General features: G+C 42.4%; 1 protein-coding gene across 1 annotated transcript; it reads right to left on the bottom strand.

The window, feature by feature from the left end:
* Nucleotides 1-8,219: 8,219 nt before the first annotated feature.
* On the bottom strand, nucleotides 8,220-15,632 carry LOC141467815 (uricase-like). The gene is made up of 7 exons (XM_074152503.1): nucleotides 15,342-15,632; nucleotides 14,481-14,597; nucleotides 14,277-14,355; nucleotides 10,444-10,630; nucleotides 9,810-9,933; nucleotides 9,355-9,438; nucleotides 8,220-8,357 (listed from the first exon to the last, which is right to left on the bottom strand). The coding sequence occupies exons 1-7, from the start codon at nucleotides 15,630-15,632 to the stop codon at nucleotides 8,220-8,222; spliced, it is 1,020 nt and encodes a 339-aa protein (XP_074008604.1).
* Nucleotides 15,633-16,088: the final 456 nt, after the last annotated feature.

Below are 16,088 nucleotides of genomic sequence, written 5' to 3'. Positions count from 1 at the left end.
CATCTGTGCTTCTCTTATCCCTTTCTCAAGCTGTCAGTGGTGCAGAGGCGCTGCGCTGGCCCGGGTATAGCAGGGTGATTTACTCCAGAACACCTGGGAGAGAGCCCACACGTGGTGCTAAGCACCCTCTGGGCTCACCACCTTCTCTGGCCCAGAGAGCTTTGTGATGATCCCTGGCATTGGGATGTGGGGTTGCATCTGTGGGGGCTGAGCAGAGGAAACAGGAAATAAGCAGGAGAGTGTAGTGAAAGTGGAAATGGTGAGGGGGTACAGCTGAGAAGGGAGAAGGTAAGAGAGTGGTGTTTTCCGCCAAGTGGGGACAGGATTCAGGGAGTGGAGGGAGAAGCTCCCATGTAATCTCCTGCCTAGGTGGTGGCTCTGCCTTCACTTCTGATTTGGCCAACTGGGAGGGGGCTGTTGATGCTGCAGTGCTAGTGGTTTCTGGTGGTAAGATTTGAGAAGGGATAAAGCCACATTAATAGCTATGCAGTCGGTAAAGCTCACAGCATATGGTATACATAAACTATATGCAGCAGCATGCTTTCTTGTATACTTTCTAACCTTTACATTGTACAACATATTTATTTGGAATTTGAGACGCAAGATAGGAGACAGGGATGTATTTACCATTTCTCTTTCTGTCCCTTGCCCTGTGCTCACTTCAGGTATTGGTTGGTTAGCAGCAGGTTTGTAAGTCACAGTCTGAATTTTGCTTACGATTTTATTTATAGTTTGGTAGTGTCCAGAGCTACCTACTGGGAGTAGGGATCTTCTGGAAGACTAGATTCAAATTGAGAGCATTGTCCGTGCCTCAGGGAGTTTTCAGGTAGAGTCTGTATCAGGCTAATTACAGGCTGCAATTGAAAAATTAGACATGAAACTCCTAAATATTTTCTTATAGAATTAGGTATGTTTATGAAAAGGGTTATGTAAAGCAGCTGCATGTAGCGCGGTCTGGAGATGCCTACCAGTCCTGTATTTGTAGAATTATTGTTGGAGGAGAATATATAGTGCGATGTTACTGAAAGATGAATCGAGTATTCTCTTTTTCTCCATTTGCATGTTTGGGGTGGGATTGACATGTTTGTAGATCTATGGATGACACAATTAAAACTAAAACATATTTATTCCATGAGGGAGTAAAAATCTCTACTGTGCAGCCGTGAGAGCACATTTGGTGATTACTGAGCACTGTTCATTTAATATGTTTTAATGAGCAAATGTACATCCAGATTATATTCCCCTTTTGCTCAGCACCACTAACTGGCTCATACAAGTAGAGGCCTAACAGAAACCTCGCTGCAAGAGGGAAAGGGAATTTGGAGGATGTTGCTCAGAACTGTAACAATTTTTTTTACTGTTCCTGATCTTTATTGTAATTTCCTACTGTTCTCTGAGCTTTCTAATGTTGCTGTTCTCTTTGTGCAGGTGACCGTTCTGGTTTTGTCTGTTACGTTCTCCGTACTGTTTCTGGGAGAACAAAAAAAATCTTTTTAAAAGAGACTCGAGGGTTTGAAAGAGGAAGTAAAAGCCAGATTATTTTTAGCTACCATTCCTCTTGCAGAAAACACAGCTGCTGTTGAGATGAGGAAGCGACTGGTGGGCATTACTGGATACCATGTCAATACTGCAGTTCTGTGAGTCACAGAGCTATGCAGGAATCCAGTTTATAACATGCCCTTAATGTGCCTGCAGCCAGGGGAGTCTATCTTCCTTAAAAGCCCTCCCTGTGCCTGGGGTGGTGATTAAGCTGCCAGGTGTCCCACTGCTCAGCTGATACTGGGTGTGAGGGTGAGGATGGTCCCAGTGCTGTAGGTCTCCTTGCTTTCACACTGAGCCACTGATACAGAGAGTGGCCTCTCTCTCCTGGAGGCAGCCTTAAGGAGTAAAGCAGCAGTCAGCTCCCCTGCTCTGCTCTAAGTCAGCACAGGAACGGAGATGTGCTGCAGCCAAGGTCCTCCTCTTCCCTGTGACTCCTCTTACCCTTTTTGTAATACCACTAGTGCACATCTATCAAAATCTCTCATAGCACTTTTAACAATTATTTAAAATCATTACAGTATGCCTTTTTTGGTATGACGGTTTTGAAATGTATATTGGTATTGTTCATCAGCTCTGATGTTCGCTTTCCTCTCAAGCTGTAGATACACAATACATAGCATGTTCTCTTTGCATCCACATATAGCGCCAAGTATCACGCATAAAGCACATATAAGGCAATTATTGTCAAAGTATGGAGGCTGTGGCTGTGCCTGTTCACCAAGGTCACTTTCTCAACCCAGAGAAAATTCTTTTGTCTGCTTGTTGATATCTCCCATCCCTGTGTGTTACTGTTCCCTTCAAAACAGTTTGCTTTAATGTGCTGTACTTTATCAGTTTGTAGAAAATTCACTGCTCTTAGAATTATAGGACAAGACTCGGCAGCTGTAGCAAAGCCAGTAGCCACCCACGTGTCACTCCTGGTTAAAAATGGCCCAGGCAAAATGTCACGTTAGGCCCTCGCTGTCAGTAATTACTTGCTACATGAACTCTTCTCTCTTTTACCTGCTTTTTTCAACATGTTCAAATTCTACCGAGTCCTTTACCTCTTCATCTCTTTAAAAATCAGCATTTAAATGGTCTGTTATCTTCAACACTCTTCTTTCTACTGTCACACTTAAGTGACAATCACACTTACTTGGAAAGCAGTAGGTCTTACTTTCTGTGAGTCTGGGAGAAGCTACAAATTTATTTCTCTCTTTTTTTTTTTTTTTTTAATGGCAATATTGTCTAAAATTTGAAGGCTGAGTCTGAACTGGACCAGAAAAACAACTTGCTTTGTCTCCACTCTGATTCTTTACTTCCAAGTCAGAACAGCAGTTCCTTCCCTTACAGGAGTGGGGTTTGGCCCAAAAGTCATGTGGGAAATTAATTGACTGTAAATGTGTGTGACCAGTGTAACCATCGCTGGCTCAGTAGGCAGCAGGATGAATGCAGTGGTCTAGAGAAGGGTCTGCTCTACTTTCTCACCTTCTCCTCAGGGACAATATACCCAGGCGATGGATTGGCTTCTGCTTCATTGAACAGAATGAGAGGACTTGGTGCTTGGGGATGTCAGTCAGGAGAGCCCATCCATGACTTGTTCCATCACACTGAAGGTTTCCATACACCTTCACCTCTGTATTGCTCAGTTTTGGCAGCAGCTTCCCGGGGGAGATGCAGAGGGCAGTGGCTGTCATTAGCCCACTGGCAGCCTGCAAGGGCACTCTCCATTGGAATAATGGGCAGACAGATTTAATAAGTAGCTTTCATTCCTGTTGGGAAAGGCTGTGTTCTTTTTAATATGATAATGTAACAAGGTCATTAAGTTATTTTTTGCTTAGCCCATATAATTGGGGAATTGTTTGATTTAGTGATGTTCCTTTGGATCCCAGATGTGTGTTCAGCTTACTCCCAGAATAACAGTAGCTGATAGTGTAAATTTGGGGAATGCAACTGTAACCTCAAACACCTGGAGAGCCCAAGGAGCGCACCATGAAGACTGTAAGTGGCCTTCGGTCTCCACGTGAAAGTTTCATTGCTGCTGAAGGCTGCTGGTGAGTACTGGAGACCACTGTTGTATTTATACGCTGCACTCGTGAGCGTCTTTGTTAAAGGAACAGTCAGCGGCTGTAACTGCTGTGTCATCAGCTGATCTGCTGATAAGGCAACCACAAATGTCTTGGCATTGGCAGGCTTGCACTCATCTCAAGATGTTCTCTTCCCTTTTTCAGATGATTGCTATAATCCAGCTGCCCCTCTATAAACACTCTGCAGTACTTGGTATGTTGAGGATGCCCCTGACTTTGTGGCAGCTAAATTGTATCAAAAAAGGAAGGGAGGGCTCATCATTTGCACTGATCTCCAATTCAAGAGTAACGTTGCTTTGTCTTGTACTGGTGGATTGCAGCAGGAGGAAGTAAAGAGCAAGGAACTTGCAGCTGAGTTTGTTTCCCAGCTGGTGGCCAAACCACAGCGAGAAGTGTGGAAGCGGGTGTGTGCCTGGGTGTAGCAACCGTTACGCAAGGATACTCCTGCTCCCTCCTCCAGTCTGTATAAATACCACGTCAGTTTGCCTGGGCTACTTTATCCGTAAATATGTGTAATCTAAAAGATTTGGAAACATTGCAGGAGTACAAGGCCACTGAAACTTGAATTCTTGTCTTTTCCAGTCAGATGTAGATGTTTATGTGGGAATTGCTGCCACTCTTGAGAGGTGGCAGAAGTGCCCCTCAGTACTCAGGCACTCTGGTTTTTGCTCTTATGTTTCCCTCTGCACCAAAGGTTTTTCTACCCCATTATTTTTCTAGTTTTGAGTCCCTCATATTGTTTGTTTTGGGGTTTTGTTTTCAGCTCTGAAGTAGCCGGATAGGAGAGATACTTGTGCTTACTGATTTTTATTTTTTATTTTCTGTTCTCTCTCTCTTTGATTTGTCTGATGTGTTTTACTATCACTGTATTTCTCCCTCTTCTTTCCTTCCCCCCACCTTTCCTGCTTATCTTCTAGTCTCTCTTGCCTCTGTTACCTTATGTTCTCATTCCAGGCTGGCTCGCCTGTGCATCTCCATCTGTCAGGACCTGGGCTACAAATACCTGTTCCCACGGGCAGCCATTGACTTGCAGCAGTGCCTGACCTGCTGTGGTCAGCTAACGGGACTGAATGATTACCTTTGCTTCTGCCCACCCAGGTCCATGAAGTCCTCCAGCTCTCTCTGGCAGGCAGTGATAGGGCATGTGCCTCTTCCCTGGCTCTCTCCACCACTTCTGGTTTTGTGAGCCTGGCAGAGGTGAACTGCTGTCCTGGCACGTAATTTGGGATGGATCTTGAAGGGAACATGGCAGGCTTCAACCCAATGCCACTGAGAGTCTGCAACTCTGTAAAAAAAATATGTAACCACTAACCCCAGCTCATGTTGTTTCTAGTTTGATTGCCATAGATCAGTCATACACCAGCTGATATACTAAGTGCCATTTATACATATATTCCTTAATATATATATGTATGCTTATGGGACCAGGTGTGTGTGCGTGCGCTCAGGTGCATGTCTTCTATTTCTCAGCCTGCTGTGAACGGTAAGGCTCAATCTCAGAATCAGAAAACAGTTTATATCCTAATTATAGCTGAGATGTGAATAGACATTTTTGATCCTATAACTAGAGACATTTAATAATTTTTCTTTCTAGATACAGCTGTGCACTTTCCAGGATAAAGAGGGCTGGCTGTTGTGTGTACACAAATAGCGTGATTTTAACTTCAAAAGTATTTATATTGAGATTTCTAGCCAGAAGGGGAGTTTTTTTGCTCACTTTAAGTCTGCTCAGTTCAACTTAGAATCAGGGTTCTGTATTCCTGGTAAAAGCAAGATTAAAATAAAAACAAAAAGACAAATTTAAGGAAGAAAAAAAAAAGTAGCTATAATAGTTAATAAAAACTGACAGGTTTAAAAGTGTGTGGGAAAACAGGTAGCCTGAATATATATAGGATAATACAGCCAGTGAAGACAGATGACTTGTACTGACCCTGACGGTGACATTTAATCTCTGTTTTAGATACTGGCTAATGAGTTTAGCTTGTGTCTTTCGTCTGTGTGACGCTGGTTGCACACGGAGTATAATCGGCAGCTGAGGAGAACTGCGGTTGGACTGTCCTGGGGAGCTATCAAAATTGAACAGAAACAGGATGTGAAACAATCGGATGCTAAAATGATAGCAAGATGTTTGTGCACTTGAAATACTCTGTTTCTTGGTAGAAGGCTCCAGGCCCTATAAGTTATGGGGATATAACCCAGGATCAGCAAGGTTCATGTTATCAGTAAGAAGATTATTTTAAATGGCAATTTTACAATCTGCCAGCTGAGGCTTATGTTCATCAAGTGTGATTTCATCAGCAAAGCATCACAGCTGCCCCTAAGTAAAACACAGTGAGCAACTCGAATAGCTCCTCAGTACAGGAACTGAAAAAAAAAAAAATCTCTCAATTAAAATAATGCAAGTCCATTGTGGAGACTGAATCTAATGAAGCCAATGGGAATTTGGTCAGGATCCAGGCCCAAGTCAGTCTGGCTAGGTCGCATTTTCAGGAATGATTTATGCCATTGTTATCTGAATCTAATTGCTATGTGGAAAATTTGGGCTTTTTCCTATTGCCCAAGTACTTTCTTTAGAAGCAATCTGCCCACATAAGTGACTCAGGTTTGCAGCACTGGATGGAGCTGTGCTGAGATGCCTTTAAAGACTTGCTGAATGTCTCTGCATCTGTGGAGGTTTATAGAAACAACATTGCATGAGTGTCCATGTGTGCTTGTTGCCACAGGAAAATCTAAATAAACAATTGCCTGCTGCTTTCTGTCCTCATTCTGCCATGGAGGCTAGTCCACTGCTACCTTACGAGCCCACAAATGAAGACACAAATAGTAACGAAGGAAACCTTCTGCCTAATGCAATAAATTTCTCATAAGGTAGAACGGAAGTGGGTTGTGAAGATCTGCCTTGTTTAGAAAAAGGTAAATGCTGAAATGTGCTATAAGATCCTTTTTCATCTATTTTTCCATTTATTGGCAGTGAACTGTCATTTGGAACAAGACTGGTGACTTTTTGAGGTAAAATTTGCTGAACTAAAACGTGTTTCTTTTACTTACAATGTTTGCATTTATATATAAGTAGTAAATGGTTTCATTTCTTAGATGGTAAATAGTCAAATACTAGTTTGTTTTTTGATGTTGCTCTTTATTTGCCCTTAAAAGATACATTAATAAATTACAAGCACCTAAAAATAGCAGAAATAGCAAGACATAAGCCCACAAGTACAGTACAACACAATCTAACAAGGTAAGAGAGAATGTCCCCGGCAAAAGCTAAAAGTGTTGTAAATAAAACTTTTAGAATTGGCTAGTGACCAGGGAACAGCATATCTGGGACAGCTTCGCTCTGCGGTGTCATTTGTCATGTGGTTTTTCAGGAGATATCTCAGGCTTGTGAACAGCGTCTTCCCTTCGCTTCTGTTAACATCCTGCTCACCAAGGCAAGTTCCTGTCTTGCAAAGCACCTCAAAATGTCACAGGTGCAGGACATGTTCCTCATTTTTGGTGCCTATGAGTTTAGTGATTGTACCCAGAGGGATGCTGCAGGTCGGCCAAATTCAGAAGGCACAAAGGCAACTGAATTGCGTTTTTCAGAAGTGACTTTGGGCACTTCCCATCGGATTTGCGCTCTGGGGAAATGACGCTCAGGGAAGATGAGAGCAGCGGTTAGAAGCTGTCAGTTGCTGAGCAGGATTTCTGTTGCAAATGTAGTAGCCGCAGTTTGCGAGATGAGAATTGTTGGCTCTATAGTTTTATCTCTATGTTCAAAGCTCTCACCTGGGGTAACTACAGTAAGATCTGCATTGGCTGTCTGTCTAGCTTTCTCCTTACCCCTCCCAAGAGTAACAGGGTTACTTAGGTTGACTCCTGCCTGCTCAGAAGTCACGATGAGATTATTCGACTAAAGAAAACTATTTAAGTAAACTTACAGAGATAACCCAAAACCTCAAACACCTCAGTGATTAATATAAAAGTAATTATATAGTAACTGTATAGTTTGATGAGTAGCAGCAGCAGCCATGCAGTCAGAATACATGCAGAGAAATTAGTCAACAGCTGTAACTACTCACACCACAAAGGAGATATGAGGAATTTTTTTTTTTCTTTTTTCATTTCCTTCACAAAGAAATCGGTGTCTGACTGATTCCCTATTCAACTACTGGGGCAGAACCTCAGCTCCGTAGGTCAGTGTGGCATCAAGGGGTCATAACAGGTTACGTCAATGAAAGATCTGGTCTCGTGCCTGCATATTCATTTTACTGAAGGAACATTAATAAATAGAGTATACAGAGTTGCTGATTTTACATGTCAAAACATGTTTGAGACATTATTAAGTGTTTCATTAAGAGGTCTGGGAATAGCTGGTTTAAAAATTAATTTACTGTAATGTTTCCAGCTGGGATTTTCAAAAGAGCATAGGGGATTTCAATCTGCAAATCACACTGAGATTCCGGGACAGACTCTGATTCCTGAATTCCTGAGACTCCTTAGAAATCCCAGTCTCAGGAGTTCATAGAGGGAAAAAGTAGTCAGCGATGGAAGAGGCTAATAAGGAGTATACGTTGATAGGAAAGCCATGCTGTTAAGTTTTTCAGGAAGGTGTGAGTGTAGCCAAGAGGTTTAGTTTCCCTGGGCAGCTGCCAGTCCAAACTGACTTTGCCTCTCATCTTTTAGCACATGGCCTTGTGCTTCTAAGAACTTCTTCCTGCCGAGTGTGCAAGCGCAGGAGCCGTAGGGAGTTTCCACTGGAACCAGAACCTGAGGGGGATAAGCACGAACACAGAGGTCATTTCTGAGATGGGGATGTGCCAGCACCATCACAGAAACTGCAGCTATTGACCTCCTCATAACATCACACCTAGGCCCTTTCCTTCGCTTATGAACATCAATGGTAGACGTTGCTGTTATTTCAGGTGCAAGTGGATCTATAATGTCCACCGGCAAGAGGTCAAGGGTAGGATAGGATGGCAGCAGAATCACAAGGCTTAGGGAGGGAGATTAGAGCATAAACAGACTATAGACCATTGATACAAAATGGAATAACCCACTTTATCATGTGCAGATAACATAACAGACTTCCAGTTGGACCTGACTGTCAGCTAGAGCAGCCGTGGAGGGAGGAGCAAATGTATCTATCTCATCCCCTACATCTCTCACCCTCTGCCTGATCCCAGGCTTATACCCTATCCACTGTTGCACCCATCTGCTTTGGCTCCCAATGGCTACAGAAACCTCACTGCTCCCGTAGAGCGCTGGACTTCTGTCACTAGAGTTACTCTATGTCTTAGCTAACCCACTTGTAACCCCACTGCACCAAGAGTGCTCCCTGGCCTCAGTGGTGCTGCCAGTGGAGCAGAAAGAAAAGCCACAGTGGGCTCACTTTTCACATTACCTGGCTGTGGGAAAGGATGCGGTTCTGCTTGGTTAAAACCACACGGGTTGACATTATAACTGAAAGTCAAATTCAGTGGAGAAAACAGGAATGATGTTTACAGAGGTAGTCTCTTTTACAGGTCCTTTTGATCTCCAGAGCATTCCACTGTGTTCCTTCAGCTTTTGTCAACAACACAAGAAGGCAATTATCCTTCTTCTGTAATCAATGTAAGTCTCTTTTAGAGGTGAAGTTGATCTTTCATTGGGGCTGGGGGGGGGAGTTTTCTCCCTTTAACTCTGTTCTATGCAGAACTGCAGCTATGCTTAAAGGCTGAGTATTTCTAAGGAGTCCAGGCGAGTTGTGTTTGGAGCATTTACTTACTTCTTTGTCGTTGGTCAGGCCTAGATTCTTCATGTCTACAACATTATAAAAAGTGTTGTTCAAGGCAGTTTCTATGATCTGTACCTGAAACCATGAAAATGGATGAGACAATGAATCAGGGGAACTTTTCAGCCAACACACAATCCCCTCACTCTCCTCCCCCCAATATGTACAGTTGATCAAATGCAATTTATTGACAATGTTGTAGCACCCCCTTCACTTGTGTCCTGCCAAGCACTGAGTGATATTCTCCCCCACTGTGTTCACAGCTGAGGAGCAGCATATGAACTCCTCAGTGCATCTGTGTTTTTTTCAGACCATCTAGCTGTACCACCAGTGTCCAGCCTTACTTACAACTCCCAGAGGAAATTAATAGGCTCATTTTGGTCTTCTCAGTGCCCCGATTAATATTCATTATTGTTTAAGTAAAACACCAGCAGGAGGAAAGAAGATACCTGTGGCACTTTGGAAAGGATGCACATCTGGATAGTGTTGACAGTTTTCTGGTAAGAGGGTGAATATTCCCCACAGTCAGGTGGCCCAGCAAAGGCTTCAAGTATGCATTCACGGATTTTGTTCCTAGAGGTAAGAGAAATTCTTACAAAGCCTTGTATCAGGTGTCTCTGTCTAGATCCATAATGTTTGAGTGTGGGGTTGGGTGGTTTTTTTGTATTTTCTGTCTTTTCTGATAAATACATAGCACATGGGATTTTATGGAAGAACAATTTCTTTGTCCTGTAACCTCCAAATTCCACCCACACCTCCCCCCCGCTGTATAATTCACAAATTGGTGTTTTGCTAAAAGTATTTAATGAATTCATTTTTAGTTTGTTCTCCCAAAGTGTTCTGGACTGAACACTGAACTGTCCATTTAAAGGCCATCCATCGATGCACCATCAGAGAGGGGAGTACCCCCCAACACGTGCTTCTCACCCCTCTCGCCCCCACTAAGTGCTTAGTGCCCCCACTAAGGCCTGTGCATGGCTGGTATACAGCAACTGCAGATCTGGTCCTTACACCTGCTGTACTATATAGAGGGGCTTTGGGATCATAGATTAGGTAATAAATATTATTTGATTTGATGTGTACCATATGCAGTCAAAGTCAAAATCCTTGCATTCGCCATATGACCATTTGCAGAAGAGCTCTCCACATAAAATCCTGTCATTCCTTTCAGGAAGTGTGGTGTGCTCATTCTTATAGAAGCCTTCAAATCCAGACTGGGTTGTCTTCATAAGTTTCAGATCTTTAATTCCAGAAAAAACAACCAGAGGACCTGCGATCCAAAAATACAAGACGCTATGAGCTCCTTTTCAGGCAGAGAGGAAGAAACCTCTGGGTGCCTACGTGCAGTGACAGCTCCAGAGCCGTGAAGCAGTCTCTCCAGGACTCACTCGTCTGCTTCTGTTGCAAGCCTAACTACTTTCAAAAATTATTTTTCTGCACACTGATGTTAGCAGAAAGGTAAGAAACAAGACAGAAACTACTGAAATCAGAGCTCAGTCTAGAAAACAGTTCTATCAAGTGAGCTGCAGTCAAGGAGAGCTGAGGACACCCGTTATCTCACCACCTTGGAGCTGGGAAATGCCTTGGGTTGGCGCTCACTGATGTCAGTTCAGGGACTAGTAATTGCTCTAAAGGGAAATGACATAGGCTAGTAGCGCTGCAGTGTATGGGAAAGGTGTGCTGAGCTTTTTCTAACAACTTAGATGAACGTAGAAGCTCTGTACAAAGACTTGGAGCCTCATTCAGAAATTTGCTTTATGTACCCATCCTGTTGTGAGTTTTGCATCTGTGAGAAGGAGAGGGCAAGGAGCCAATGCAAATCCCTGCAGTTCAGCTAATTAGCAGGAACTGGCACTGATACAAATGCCACCCACAGGTTCAAACTGACAGTGTTTTTTCTCTCAGCCACTATTTATAAAATGTGCTGTTGTAGGTCACTGCTGCATGGGTGCATTATCATCTTCTGAAGACCAAACAGTTGTGTCCGGAACTTTTTATTTTGACAAACCTTTTGGATGGCAGCTGAGCAATTTCAAGCAGTCAGTCATTTAGAGCACACTAAGCTGATAACTGAAAATTTCACTGACTAGAGCTGCCTAAAAAGTAGATTCAGAAAAGAGAAACTTTATGGCACACAGGCATATTCACAGCCTGTATAGATAGTCAGTGGATGAAGCCCAAGCTGCTGTTTCTGTGCTGCTCTTGGTGCTCACGTTAGCTAGTTCAAAGTTAATCCTTGAATATGTCTGGTGCACAGTAATCCTGCCTTGGACTGGGAAGACAGACAGACTTTGTCTTTCAACTGTGTCTTTGCAGGAATTTATATTGAAAATGATCGCACTGTGATGGATGTTTCTGAATGACGTGATTGTTTAGAGGTTTGTTGGTTTTAAACTGCTTTGTTACTGGATATTTATCAGAACTGCATTTTATCGATTTCTTCTCTTGTTTATATTCATTATTGGTTTTGAATGAGTCCAAGGAAGTATATCTATAATTTTGGCTACATCTCCCTGTTATTTACTAAAGCTTATAAAAATATCTAAAGAAGAGACTGTCCTTGGACAGGATATTCTGATGTTTGTTCAGACCTTGATGAATTGAATCGCTCTTGATGAGAGAGTTGGGGTTGTTCAGCCTGGGGAAGAGAAGGCTCTGGGGAGACCTTATAGCAGCCTTCCAGTACCTAAAGGGGGCCTCCAGGAGAGATGGGGAGGGACTCTTTATCAGGGAGTGGAGCGATAGGACAAAGGGTAATGGTTTTAAACATTTTAGATTAGAGATCAGGAAGAAATTCTTTAGTGTCAGGATGGTGAGACACTGGAACAGTTGCCCAGAGAAGTTGTGGATGCCTCATCCCTGGAGGTGTTCAAGGCCAGGCTGGATGGGGCTTTGAGGAACCTGCTCTAGTGGAGGTGTCCCTGCCCATGGCAGGGGGGGTTGGAACCAGATGATCTTTAAGGTCCCTTCCAACTCTAACCGTTCTATGATTCTTTGAATTTATTACTTGAGTATAAGATTGTAATACACAGGTATTAATGTAGTGCAGATACTATCAGTGAACCTTGGTTTATTATCTGATATTCAAATACACAGCCTTGTTTGAAAGAGCTCCTTGCAGCGAGTGATTTACTGAAAGTCTGGCTGGCTGCCTGGCTGTGTGCCAATCGACCTGAAACTCGCACTGAAGAATATAATGCCTTGGCAAAGTTTTTGAGGTGAACAGCCTCTGCTGTGCTTTCAGAATGTTTTGTGCTTGTGCTCTCTTCAGTTGTCAAACGTTGACTCTGTTAAGTTACTTGTGGTGTTTTCAGTTTCCAAAAAACTCTGAGCCTTTTATCAGCTGATATAATGGCAAAAAATAAGCCTGTAATTCTATTAAGCCTCAGTAGGTTTCTTTTAATGATGTGAAAAGCGTTTAAAGATAGGATTAACTAAGAAATACATTTCTGTGTCTGGCTGATAAGTGCATAGGAGGATGCTAAAGATAGAGAAGGTTCTCTTATAAGAAAAATAAAAGGGATTTGAAAATCTTCTCTTTGGTTATCGTTCACCTAGGCAGGGAATCCTAAAGACACAGCTAAAGGGCTACATGAAAGGAAGACTGAGAAGGAAAGGCAGTTTCTTCAGTAAACCTTAAAGGCTTTTTGTTTGTGTAGAATCTGAAATTGCAGAATTTCATGCTGAATTTTCAAGATTATGAAAAATTTAATTCAATCTGTATATTAAGAGCAGCAGCTTTTCAAGAAAGCATAAACTCTTTTTCTTTCTTTTTTTTTTTTTAATTCAGGTTTCTTTCTTAACATTTTCCAGAAACCGAAGTCAATACTTTCGAGGCCACCAAAAATACAGCAGTAGCTAATATTCCTAGGAACATTAAAAAGGATTAGGCCAAGAGGCACTGGAGAATTGTACGGGGTCTCTCTCTTCTTTCAGCAGGAACACAGGCACCATGCTCAAATGCGCCTTTCAGAACTTGTGTCCTGTTTGCAACTGAAACTGGTCTTGCCACTGGTCCTAAACTGACACATCAGACAAACAGGGAGAGAGGGTAGGATGGGAAATAGTTCTAAGTTACATCAGGGAAGTAATAGATAGATACTGAATTAATGCCTAAAACCGCAAAACCCACTGTGTGGAACAATGCAGTGGTCTCCGCTCAGTTCCCAGTAGTCTGAGAGATGGGTTAGATGAAACACCACTCATGCTCTTCTTGTGAGTCATAGCAAAAAGAGTTTTTACACTCCCTTTGGAATGTCAATTTACAGACAGACAATTGAGCTTGGAAGCCTATGTCTTTTAAGTATCACAAAACTCTTAGTGAAGCCAAACGGTGCTTTGTTTACACATAGCATGCAATAGTAAGCCCGCTCTGAAGTATTTTCATGTGAAAAATTGTTTGCATGTAGACCTGAGTGCTCACGATGTTCAGGCCAGTCTGGCTTGCAGCAATAAAATTGCATCTTCCTTAGAAATAAAACCAAGGCATGTTGACAGGGCTTTGAAAGTAACTGCAAACTAGGCAATTGGCCTATAGCAGTCTTGTTTCATGAGACATTCTCTATAGGGTAATGATAATAGTGAGACTGCAGAATATAGTATAAAGCAAGCAGACCATTCTCAGAAGGCTGTTAAATCCTGTGACAATGTATAGCAGTTCTGCTGGATGTGCTGTTGTAACCATTTTACGTTTAGGATATACATACAATGTGAGCTACATTCATTCTTCAGCCATGTCTCAGAGATCAAGGACTGCAAAATTAGGCTATAAAGGTATTCTTTGTTTTAGACCCCTGGAGTGGTTTGGCGGTGCTGTCAGCCCTGTAGCACCTTTAGCTGTCTCTAAAGCCATCCTCATCTCTCATCAGCAGAAATATTTACAGAGAAGTAGGGGAAGTTACAAATTCTTTTCTCACCGTTTCGGCACTGCTCAACTTCACAGAAGCGGATCCCATCAGGAACACATATGAATGAGTGGATGTGGGGAACACCATTCTGCAATTTAAAGCAGACATGTAAGTAAAAGCACAGTAAACTCTATCTTAACTTGAAAACAGGAACGAAGAGGGTGACAAATGGCTTCAGCGTAAACAAACTGAATGTATCAGTATTTTAGCTACCTCATGTAGACGTTGCCATGGTACTTCTTGAACGTAGGTTTTGACGAACGCCACTTGGCAAAATGTTGTCATGAAGTGTTTGCAGATATCTATAGCAAATTGTTCTAAAGTTGGGATCTGAAACAGCAAACGATATTATTAGAAAGAAGCAATTACCTCATGCAAAAGTAGATTGTTCTGATTGTTGTAAATATTTGGGAAGGATCAATGTTGTTAAAAATACAGATTTCTTTCATTTCTGGTTTTGTGCACTGTGGCTAGTCGTTTGATCAGCTTTCAGCACATGCTGCAAATAGCCGCTACAGAGTCATGTCAAAAATCTCCCATTCTGTGGTGTAGCGACCTGCAGTCCTTGGGCTGGGAAAAACTGCTGCAGAAGCCTTATGCTTTGAGGATATAATGCTGAAATAATCGTAGCGATATTCTGATGAAGCTTTACAAGCTAAAAATGGGATTTCATTACTGAGACAGACAATTTACGCTACAGATTGTCATTATGATAAATGCAATTGAGGGAGGTAAGAGCACAGTGAAGAGAATTAAGGGGAGTCTCACATACTTTGAGACCTGTTTAAAAATGCTATATAGAAATAATGCAGTATTATGTGCTATTAAATTTTTTTAAAAGAGATGGATCTTATATGACAAACGTACAAGAAATACTGCTAGTTCTGTGAGAAAAAAAAAGGCTTTGGAAAACTAAGGAGGTGTCTGCAGGATAAGCAGTGGCAGAGGAAAAATTCTCTCTCAAATCACTGAAGGTGACTTTAGTGCTGATAGTGGATTTTGAAAATACAAAGTTAGTATAACAAACACTTTCAAATGAAGTCGTAAGAAACAGCAAGGCTAGTTAAAAAATACCCCATTTTTTTTGGCCAACACAAGGACAATGTTCTTTATGGTATCTGTAGGTATCACAAAAGAGTTGTTTCCGTCCAGGTACTCATGAGCAGAAGTCAGCCGGAGATGCGTGCACACTTCCACTTCTTTAACGAAGTGCTTCTTCCCTTCTCTATGAAGGCGAAGGAACTTAATTGTGTTCTTGCCATATTCGCAGTTGAGGACTTCTATATCCTTGATCTGCAGAGAAAATACATGACAGTTGTAAAGGAACTTAGTGGAAGCCTGAGTTATGCCCAGTTGATGAAACATAAACAATGTTTATGGCCTTTATTTCTGTGGTTACCTGTGATAATGAGTCCTGATGGGAAGAAAAAACAGTTTAGGAAGCTATTACTACATTAGTAGCAGTTGTGATTGATAGAATTTTAAAATTTTATGGGGGGGGCAGATCATATAACATGAATAACAGTGAACTGGTCTGTCTCATTCGTCATCTTTGGATTAGTCCTGACTGTATAGACCTTCACTGAGTGTCCCCTCCGTCATCTCTTTCTGCCCCCAGAGTGTCCTAGCACAGTCAGTCAGGAGCAGAAGGCAGGCAGCATCGCACCTGTACTCTCCCCTGTCACTCCTGGGCCGGGCTGCACCTCTCAAGATACAACTCCGGGTTTTCTCTGGCACCAAGAACAGACCTTCACCACCTCCTGCTCCTCTAGCTTTCAGCCTGCGCAGCTGCTGTTGCGCTCCACGTGTGCGATGCACTCA

This window comes from Numenius arquata, chromosome 8, assembly GCF_964106895.1.
Source record: "Numenius arquata chromosome 8, bNumArq3.hap1.1, whole genome shotgun sequence".
Taxonomy (NCBI): domain Eukaryota; kingdom Metazoa; phylum Chordata; class Aves; order Charadriiformes; family Scolopacidae; genus Numenius; species Numenius arquata.
The sequence above is the reverse complement of the archived record's forward strand: the minus strand, read 5'-3'. Positions and strand labels throughout refer to the sequence as shown.